The sequence below is a fragment of the Phoenix dactylifera genome, chromosome 5, assembly GCF_051530095.1.
Source record: "Phoenix dactylifera cultivar Ajwa chromosome 5, Ajwa_hap1_PhDact_Kaust_v1.1, whole genome shotgun sequence".
Lineage (NCBI taxonomy): Eukaryota > Viridiplantae > Streptophyta > Magnoliopsida > Arecales > Arecaceae > Phoenix > Phoenix dactylifera.
The window spans coordinates 36205427-36216500 of record NC_143194.1 but is presented as its reverse complement, the minus strand read 5'-3'; the positions used below and the strand labels follow the sequence as shown (position 1 = coordinate 36216500).

Here is an 11074-nt window from a genome sequence, read left to right as displayed (position 1 = left end):
ATTGATCAGAAGCGGATGCTCCACCTCCTCCCGCCCCACCTTTCTGAAGTGTGCTATCAGAGAAGCTGAGTCTCTTTCCAGCATGATACAACCCGCCTGCAGAACATATCTCGCATAAAAAAGCCCTTTCTAGGCTGCCCTAAGCTCCGTTCCAAAAGTTGAGGCCTCGAAGGAGCGGCAACCCTCTACTGCAATCAGCATGGCGCTATGATCTTCGATGACAAAAGCCACTTCCGCTTGATCGGCACTACCGAGCAAACTCCCATCCAAGTTCATTTTTAGATTGTCCAAAGCAACAATAGCGTAAGCGGCGCCTGCGAGCTATTTACGGGCGTACGGCCAACACCTATTGATCCATCAAAAGTAAATGCTTAATCTTATGGCCGTTAGCGGAAAAATTGTATGGAACTACTTATGTCAGAACTCATTTGGCCGAATTTGTTAGTTTTATGCTCGTCCCAATTTTAAAGAACTGACCTACCTACCCAGTCCGATTCTTATATGGGAATTGGGGACGGCAGCTTGCAGTGCAAGTTCGGACAAGCGCTCTCTATCCATAAAAACATGGATCAGGCCCCCAAGGCAGTACCGGGTACTCGCTAATAGAAAGTCGACGGCAGCGGAGGGAGAAGAGAAAACACAGGGGAAGGTCAAGGGGAATGGAGGGGCCGCGGAGAGGACTTCCTTCGCTAATAATCTCTTCTTCTTCCTCTTCGCAAGAGCAAGACGACGGGAAGGAGAGAATCGCCTCCGGCATCATCCAGGTATCAATTTCCCTTTCTTACTGAGAAGATAGCCTCTCCAAGAAGATCTTTTCTTGCTTCCTTTCCCTTCTTTGAAGCCTCAGTCTGGTCTGAAGTTTGCGCTGATGAGAGATCTTGCGATGAATTTATATTGTTTCTTGACGCGAGTTCTTGTTTTCCGCTTCTAGTTTTTTTTTTTTTATTTTTTTTTATTTTTTATTTTTGATGCGAGTTCTTGTTATTCGCTTCTTGGTTTTCTCGACTCTCACGAGGAGTTTAAGAATGATATTATTCTTGACTGGTATCTCGTTTCCGATAAAGAAGATTTGAGATGTGAGAAGCGGTTCATATGATCTCTTTTACCGGGATATATTTTTTTCTTTTTCTTGATGTTGCACGGATTCTTTTTGTTCTTTTCCTGTTTTCAGATACTTTTAGGGTCGACGCAGGGAAGGATTCTTTGAACAAAGAGTAGCTATTGGGCGCGTTGATGTTTTGTTTTTAAAATGCGATCGAAAGTTTAAAACTGGTCGAAAATTTTGATTATTTTTTTTTTCCATTAAAAGGGCATGGTTTCATCATAAATGATCTGGGTCTGCTTGCTTGAAGGGCTTTCTTGATTTTAATTTCTCCGAATAAAGGGAACAACGTGAGACTAACTGTGCCTTTGTTGATCGATTGCAGTTTAGAAATTTAAAATTGATAAAGTAGTTTGATCCTCTTCCCAGGAAGCTGTGGAGTCGATCATCGATTTTCTGGGTCTGTGTTGGTCAAAGGCAGATTCCTTGACCTGAATTGTTTCTGAAAAAGAGATGAAATAAGATAATCTTTTGTGATTTTTTTTCTTTCAAAAATCAGGTATCTCAGTTCCGAGTTTTGGCTTATCCCTGGCATATAATTTATTTCCAGAGGTGCATGGGACAGCAATATTTGGTCTCTGACTTTTGGAAGAAAGCATGAATTTAGTTAAGTGCCTTGTCCCAAAGGGCAAGCTCTTCCAAGTTTGTTGCTGTTGATATATTATGAATTATGAAAATCTTTCGATGTACATTTTAGTGCCTCTGTCCATTTTTTTATAAATAAAAGAAAATATTTCAAATTTTAGGAAAATGAAAAAAATCTAGACGTATAGAGTAGCGAGATGATTAATACTTTTCAGAAAACAAATTCATACAACATTTTTCTTTTTCATATTACATTGTTTGGTGAGAATTTGACACACCAAGTATATGGTTTAATCTAAAATTTAAGTAATCCCTAAATTTAGTTATTCGAAATCAAGAAATTAAATAAGAATTCTTTGTTTATGATAATTTTCCTAAAATGATTTTATTATATGTACATAATCTTGCTTGTATACTTGCTATATAATAAAATGCTCTAAGTTTTTTTTCATCAGATGAATTTTTTATAATTAGATTTACAGAATCATTTTACTTGATTCATCTTTTGGGAAGTCAACAAAAGTAACAAAACCACATAAAAAAATAATTATATAAAAAAGGAACATTTCATTTGTATGTGCATGCTTTCATTTGTATGCAGATTTCTCCATTAGATACAATAATTTATGGCACTGTATGCATATGTATACCAGACATTTGCAATTCTGCACCATATTGCATCAAATTATTGAGTCCTTTTCAATTTGTTAGCCTTTTTTGTGCAGCTAACTATGCCTGTTTTTTGTCTTTTTCATTTCCTCGTGACTTTTGGCTTTTGTCGATTTTGTTTCCAACATTTCACATTCCATTCAGATTAGTAGAACCGTTAACTTTTAAACTAGCGTGTATACACAAAGGAACACTGTTGAGTGCTTTTAGAAGGGATTCATTTTTTTTTAAGTCTTATCTAAAAATAATCACAAAGAGAAAGCATCTAAAAATGCTAGAGTAATTCTTGTATTCTATGAACAGAAAGCAACAATTTATTTATTGTTTGATTTAATTTTCCAGTCCATATTTCTGCCATATATTTTATTTTGACCAGACAAATGCGACCATATTTTGTTACTTCATTCAGCTTGTAGGTTGGACGCCACTGATAGAACTGAAACAGATCATGAGAAAAGATGGAATAGATGCCCGGTTGGTTGGAAAGATTGAATCATACCAGCCCCTTTGCTCTGTCAAGGATCGTGGTGCTCTCAGGTTTGCAAGTGAATATTCTACCTATTCTTTACTTGACACACAATACCTCCAGTGACCAGTTTCTTTCTAATCTTTGCTATTGTTTTTGTAGCATATGTATTCTAACTTGGAATTTTATTTATGATGTTTATTTTTCTAAATTATATATTTGAAGCCTTTATCTTATCTTAGGTCCTCTTTCTGTCCAAACAAGTGATATATGGATTTAAATTAAAGCCAAACTGCGAAACATTCCAGGGTATCAGTTGTCATGTCGTATGGCAGAATTATTTCAGAATTTTCCCAAATGAGACATCATTTTACTCTTAATAATTGAATATCATTCATGCAGAGGATATTTACTAGTCATATGTTGGTTAAAAGATTAACAGTTCATGACTCTGACAGCTGATAGCCAATTATCTTCCTCGCACTTTTTTATTTTTTGAGCAAAAAGATGGCAGGTCCACCATGCTACATGTCATGAATTGTTATTTACCTTGCTTTGATGTGACAAAGATAAGCTCCAGTCATTCCTGTAGTATCCTGATTCTAGTTTTTTGTTGGGACCTTTCTTTTACATATTTCCTGTATTCTAGACCCCCGTAAATCTGATGCTGCTAAGTTCCTTTCAAAATCTGAATGTCTGGTATCTCATAAGGTGCACTAGCATTTTAGGTTGAGTATCATTCCAATCAATGAATCATGCTGAACTGCATCCAATTAAAATGTTGCTTGGAACTAAACAGATCAGATATATAGGAATAGGTGATTATAGAATTTCTGGGACCTTTTTATGAATTTTCTGATTGAAAAAATGTAGGGTTAAAGGACAGGCCACATAGCCTTTTTCATTTTTGGGTTTAGAAAATGGTTGCCCCAATGACTGGGATGCTGGTTGAGAGGTTGAAGACCAATGGCATAGGCAATCTTGATGAACCATGCAGACTGCTATATTTCCTCCATCCTTGTCCTCATTAATCACTATTTATAATCTATATTATAGCTTTTCTTTGGAGCTTATCATATGTAGATTCAAAACATTTTGCACTATAGTAATGGTTATATTTGGCCACTTTGATATCCTTCTTGCCTCCCCCTCCCCCTCTCTCTCTCGCCCCTCTCAAATGCAATTTCTTTGTCAAAATTGGAAACTTAATGTCTTTCATCATAGAAGGGTCCTCTTTACCATTCCTTATCTATGGATTATTTCTGTTTTGTATATATACAGTAGAGGGGTGTATCCAATTTTCTTCGTCCGCTAGTTCCCAGGTCTTCAGCATGGAGTAAAGAAGTTTGGTAGCTTTCAAATGCCACAAGCTACTGAAAACATGCAACTTTTTTGCATAGACCTTTGAATTCAGGTCTAAAATACAATAAAAAATTAAAGTCCATAGATTCCCTAGATAGAGAATCCTCACTACCTCGAAACTAAGAAGTGGAGAGGGGTCATCAGCACAAGATGAGTGGAAAAAATGAGGATGCTGAAGTGTTAACATTGTAAAACCAAGAAGGATTTGGTTGAAAAGGTGGACATTGGTGGGGATCAAAGGTACAGCATGAATAAAGGATAAATATGGGATAATAATTTTGATGACCTGCCCATGTAATTCAGAGGACATGAGTCACCCCATCCCGGAAGAGGTTTACCTTCACAAAAAAAAGAGGGGATCAAAGGTACAGCATGAATAAATGATAAATATGGGATAAAAATTTTGATGACCTGTCCATATAATTCAGAGGACATGAATCACCCCGTCCCAGAAGAGGTTTACCTTCACAAAAGAAGAGGGGCAAAGAAGACTCGCACATGATCATCTAAAATTATTTGAAGACACTTTCTGGTTCAAGAGCTCACCTTCATGATGCTGAAGGCTATGTCAGATATAAATGCAACACTACTAGATGTGGCATAATTCATATGGTGCCTGCATTTGCTTTTGCAATCCATTAAAAATTAATAAATAAAATCAGAAGAGTGTACTATAGAGTGCACAGTGTGAGAGAAATCATGAAGTGGCTGAATACAAACAAATCTAGAAATCATGACAAAAACTTCATGCAAGGGAGGGACAAGCACTTCCTTGGTCAGAATTTGACAACCTTTGGATGCTTGACCTACCATTTCTGATTTAACATACGTTGTATTATTGGGGATGTTCAATGTTCTAACTGTGAAATGCTCGATATACTTGTATAGTGAGGTTGCATCACTATGAATTAAATATATCTAATCATTAAAACTATGGTCATCTAAAACTTTTAGCTTATCATGTTCTAGCAAAGAAGAGAACCCCAAAAATATGATAACAAATATTTATGGATAATTAAGGAGTAGAGCAATCTTGGAACCATGTTCTGTTGGCTTACACCTTTTGCCAGATTATTCCATTTTATATAGCTGATGATTATTGGCGGTTGTTAAACATCTTAGTAAATAGAAATTCTTAATTACGCCAGCTTGTGAACCTGAAACTTTTCTTTCTTATACAAATTATGACCGATTCATTTATCACCAGCTATGTTATTCAATCTGACATGCATTTTTTTTACTATTTGATTAAGTTTTATGTAATTTCAGTCAATTGATCATTTTTTTTTTCATTTCATACTTTCTGACTTAATATAATCTTGTGTATTCCTTTATTTAGCATTTCTGATTGCAAGTGTTTGTTGAAGTGACACTGCTGCTTTTGGTTGGATGTATGTAGGTGTTCTTTCTTCTTGTCTGACATGAACTTGTTTTTCAGAATGATAGAAGATGCGGAGGAGAAGGGCCTGATTACACCTGGCATTACAACTTTAGTAGAAGCTACTAGTGGAAATCTCGGGATTGGTTTAACATACATGGCTGTTCAAAAAGGTTACAAGTTCATTGCAGTTATGCCAGCTCATTATTCACTTGATAAACGGATTTTGTTGAGATATTTGGGTGCCGAAGTGTCACTGACTGGTAAGAAAGAAAATGTCAACTTACTTGAAGCTGAATGACATCAGTCTTCTTTCTCACATTTGCAGTGGTTGTTGTGGATATATCAGATGGTTTTACTGTCCTTGAAATCTATAATTTTTAGAAGATCATCTCAAAAGTTTAATAAGTGCATGTTCCATGGTGTTTCACTCTGGGGCTATTTGGTTGTTTTGTCAGTCCATATCTGTAAAAGGAGTTTCACTGATACGAATTGTAGAAATGGATTATTAGTATTGACTTCAATGGATGTTGCCATGCCCTGCCTAAGTGAACTGAAGCAACTTAATGTAAGATGTGTTGCTCAATTACTTTTCAGATCCTAAACTCGGGGTCCAGGGGGTGTTTGACAAGGTAGATCAGCTGAAGGAGAACATTCCAAATGCGTATGTTCTTAACCAGTTCGGTAATGCAGCTAATCCAGAAGCACACTTCATAGGCACTGGTACATATTTTCTTAAAAAAATTCTCATACTATATTAGTTTTCATTGTCTAGATATCATATAAATGGCAGTCCCTTATCTCCTGCCAATTTTTATTTCCCATAAAGTAATTCTTTATCATAGCAAAATTTTAGATCAACATGTCTTATACTTTACTCGAGAATATGCTAAGATTTTTTTGTTCCCTTTACTATTAGCTCCTTCAATCTATGCCTTCAAACTTTCTGCATCAATTTAATAGCTTGATCATTTGCTAAGTTGATCGGCTGCAGGACTACTTTGTCTCATTTGCTAAATTGTTTGCTTGACAACTTGACTATGTTTCCTCATCCTTTTATAAATTGCTAGCATTTGGGTACATAACAATGCATGACTAGATTAGAAGGTTAAAATTAGAAAATGTTATACAATATAATTAATAAAAGCAAATGACCCATGCATTTTTATGCAAAAAAAATTAATTAATTACTCTTGATCTTCTTCATCTTTTAACCTTGTGCAGATACCCAATAAATTAATAAAGAAATGATCGAAGATTTGGTGGGAGGGGGATCTTATGGTTGAAAATGTGCAACAATGACAAGCACCCTTTCTACTTAGCTAATTAAGATGCGCAAGCCAGAAATCTGATGGAAATGAGAGAAAGGAAAAAAAACTGTTTATTGTGTAGGAGACCTTGCACAGGCTCAAAATGAGACAAAATGGAAAAAAGGGTTAAAAATCTGAATTTGGCTGGCCTTCTTCTACCTTGTTGCCTTTTTTGGATTTTTTTTCTGCTTTTCAACTACTCTTTAAGGTTACTATTCACAGATGACAAATAAAATTAAAAGGACATATCAGATTGGCTTGCTTTATCATTGAGAGTATGTCTGAGAGGTACCAAAGAGAGTCAATATCCTTACTCATGGCCTTTTGCTTGTCTATTGCATTAACATTCTGTAGCAATCATCTGAAGATCATCTACCAGTACAATGTGTAACAATATCTTGATTTGGTAAGTGGATAAATTTTAGGAAATGTAAACTCAAATGTTATTGGCTATCAGTATGAATACCCTTTCAACATTATATTTGGTAAGTGGAAAGATTTAAGGAAATGTAAGTTTTTAATAGTAAAGAGATCTAGGTGTAAGGGTGCGAGGACAAAACTAACCAGAAAATGCTTTGGAGCATCCATTAGTGCACACGAAAAGTTCCTGGGGCCCACTTAATGCTGGCTTGACAACTCAGTAGTTAACACCCATGTGTGTTGCACCCACAAATCCCGCCAATGTTCTCATTCCACGTGACAAGAGGAACTTTTCATGTTCATGAACCACCTGCCCCTACAATCACTCAAATGAACTCATGTCTCATGAAAAGATATGTTCCATGGCAGTTTATAAAAAAGTATGATTATAAGTCTAGTTCTGGTAATCGAGAAAGGTTCTAAGACTAATGGGATTGAGAGAGATTGTTAAAATGATAACATATTGCACAAAATTTAGGTTATAGAGAGAATTGAGGGCTTATGTACAAGACGTTATGAATTGGGTTAGAAGACAAACCATCATCACAATTAGAATCTGAGGGAGATCACCATAACTGCATTATGTCATGGAATTACAAGATTTGGAATTTCTTTCTTTTTTGTGATGATTTGAGTCATTTAGGGGGAAGAGATGTAACACATGCTCTTGTTTGCTCTCTTTACCTTTTCACAAAGCAGAAAATGGATTTGAGAGGAACCCGAAAATCCAGGTAGTTACATCATATGCCATCATAAAACAGGTTGTCTTAAGGGGATTGAGGGTATTTTTGTTAAAAAATCTGATGGAATCAAATGACAATGATTTACAAATTCAGAACTCCTTTCTTTTTAAAAAATCTAATGTAGGTATGTTGAATTTTGACTTTATTTTCTGAATAAAGCATGTCAAGAACACTTATGGTACAAATCTGCTGATGGTATTTGGATACTGGGCCTAGGAGTTTGTGTCTCCAAGCCAATGAGAACCAGATGTTGCAAATTGCATTTCCTATTCCCTTTTTGTTTTTTCGTGCCTGTGATAAATGTGGAAAATTTCATTGGTGCACTAATAAGGTTCTTAATTAGTACTGACATTATGTAATTGGGGACTAGTTGAGGGTATCAGTCTCTCTCTTCTAATCAATGTGATGTGTTCGCAAAAATGCTTTCGCGAAACTAATCTCCCAAGTGCAGGAGAATCGCACAAGCAGTAAAACTCGGGAGTCCGAGGTCGATTCCTCATGGAGCGGTCTATGAATTATCAGTTTAATTTCAGATGTGATTTCAGATGGTTTATAGAAGTCTAGAGAAACTAATTAATAGAGTAAGTTCGATAATATGGAGATGGCTAGGGATCCGGAATCCTCCTTGACAATATTACTTTCAACAAATAAACTCGACGATTCTCGATTAAGGATTGAATAAATAAAATAGTTTTAATCATGAAATATATCGATTGAATACAAGAACTCAATGTCTAAGCATTCATCGTGCTAGTTATGTCTACGACAAATCAAATATCAGAGTTATCCGTGCATCAATAAATATAAAACATGACTAAACTATCTAATAAATAAATATGAGAGAATCAGAACATATGAAAAGATGTAAATCAATTAAAATCAAAGTTCAGAGTTTACTTCATGAAAGCAATAAGCCAGGGATCTTCCATCATCCTTGACCAAAGGAGTTAGCCTCCCATTACAAGCGTCAGCATCTCTCCCCCCCCTTTTTTTTTCTTTTCTTCTTTTCAGAAACAGGGCATCCCCTGTTTCTCTCTCTTTTTTTTTCAATGGCTCCCGACTCCTCTTTCAAATGAGAGCCCACTCCCCTTGAGCCGAGAGATATCCTATATATCCCACTCTCCTCCTTAACGAATCAAATGAATCTCCCTAAATCTCGTTTGCTGTGATTCGGCTGGGAACGTGGAAGGGATGGATGGACGCGAGGAGGAACGGACGCTGAGGAGGAGGCGGACGGCTGGGAGATGGTAATGGATGAGAGCTGCGGCAGGATCTTTGGCATGTGTCACGGAAAGAAGCTGATAGCGGAGGATTGCACGCGAACGGGTGAAATTCGGGAAGTGAACCACGGACATCGGCGCTTGGGATCAATCCGGAATGTTGAGCTGGAATTTCTGGGATTCGGATGATTGAAACGCTGCTTCTGGTTTTTGTTTGGCCACGGAAAGCTGGGAATGCTAGGCGTGGATGAGCTGGAAATGAAGCTCGGACGGGTGAGGCTTGGACGCTTGGGAGAAGCAAACGTGGAAGATGAAGAGTTGGACACGGACACTGGGAGGATGCTGGATATGCACGCGGGTGGATCCAACGCTGAGAACGGACGCGGAAGACTGAAAATCGGACGTGGGGAGGATCCAACGCTGGCTCACGAATGCGGAGAGGGTGCTGGCCGCGGATTACTTGGCATGCATCGCAGGAAGGAGTTGATCACGGGTGCGGAAGACGCGCGGACGACTGCGACGCTTCACGGGATGCTGGGATCGCTCACGGGCTCAGAAGACGGACGCGAATGGAAGGAGGAAAATGGAGCTGGGATGCGGGATCTCGGACTCGGACGGACGTGTGGAATGCGAGGAAGACGCGGAAGGAAGCTGAGATTCGGAATGAGTGAGACTTGGAAAATCCACACGCGGGAGAAGAGAATGGGCTGCACGAGGGCTCCATCGGGATGAGATGCACGGGCTGCTGGCTGCTGGGATTTGGTTGCAGTGAATTGGACGGCTGAACTTAGCCTCCTTCTAGTGTGCAACTGGGGTTGACCCATACGGTTGGCTGGTCACCTGCGGTGATGCATCTTTTTGGACCCGATGCGCATTTTAACTTTGATTTACGATCACCTGCACCCCACAACAATATAATATTAATGCAGCACTTTTATCATTATTTGTTAGCAATAATACTAATTTAAGTGATGTGTAGATCGCATTTTTGTGCTCTCATCACATCCTCCAACTAGCTTATTGCTAGTTTCTAGCAATTAACGAGCGAATAATAAAATGAGAGTGCAAAAGGTGTGGTTTAACCTTAGACTTTTTATTGAAGCTAAAGACATAAAACTAAGATATATACCCACTTTCGTAGGGCATTACGATTGCACTTAGTACGTGCAACAAGCCGTTAAACCCCTAGGTTACCTTAGTGGATGAGTGTTGTCTCGTGAGGGTTTGCAGAGATGTTACCCACAAACATCATGAATGATATGACATGACATGAGATCCTAATAAAAATGTGCAATAAATCCTAAGCCAATACACATGTAATTAATATATATATTTTCAAGCATGGCAACTATCAAAGCAAGAAAAATATGATCATGTAGTGTGCATAAAATCGCATGACTTTCTCAGAAAACTAATACCTCCACCACAACAGGGCACCGCCCGAGTTTTAGGGGCACTACTCAAGTTCACAAGTGTTTACTACAGTTTATTAAAACCTGATCCATCAAATTTTCAGAATATCTCATGTTGTTTAAATTTGTCAAGAATGGTTCGCATATAAAGGAGCTATCAATCCCAACTAAACATCCAAAGTACACAGAGTTCCAAATTAATGGAGTCAAACCAGTCATTACCACATGTCACTGGGTTCAGTCCGACCAACCCTATTCATGCTTATTTTTATTTTTAAACACATATGACGATTACAATAGTCCAACCCCTTTAGGCTCTAGTGGGTCCATGTAGCGAGTTTTCGGCCAATGACTTCTGATCCAGTTGGCTTAAGGCATTAGGTGAAACACCCCTCGGGCTTAATTAC

The 11074-nt window shown here is 37.8% G+C and overlaps 1 protein-coding gene across 2 annotated transcripts in view; it reads left to right on the top strand.

Moving 5' to 3' along the window:
* Positions 1-393: 393 nt before the first annotated feature.
* The window catches only part of LOC103708231 (cysteine synthase-like), a 37459-nt gene continuing 26778 nt past the window's right edge, over positions 394-11074 (top strand). The window contains exons 1-4 of one of the 2 annotated variants that reach the window (XM_088722664.2): positions 394-764; positions 2766-2893; positions 5623-5825; positions 6160-6285. In XM_088722664.2, coding sequence (XP_088578790.1) covers positions 660-764; positions 2766-2893; positions 5623-5825; positions 6160-6285 — 562 coding nt within the window. In that variant the 5' untranslated portion in view covers positions 394-659. The remainder of the gene's footprint in view (positions 765-2765; positions 2894-5622; positions 5826-6159; positions 6286-11074) is intronic. The other variant, XM_088722665.2, reaches the window with a different exon arrangement.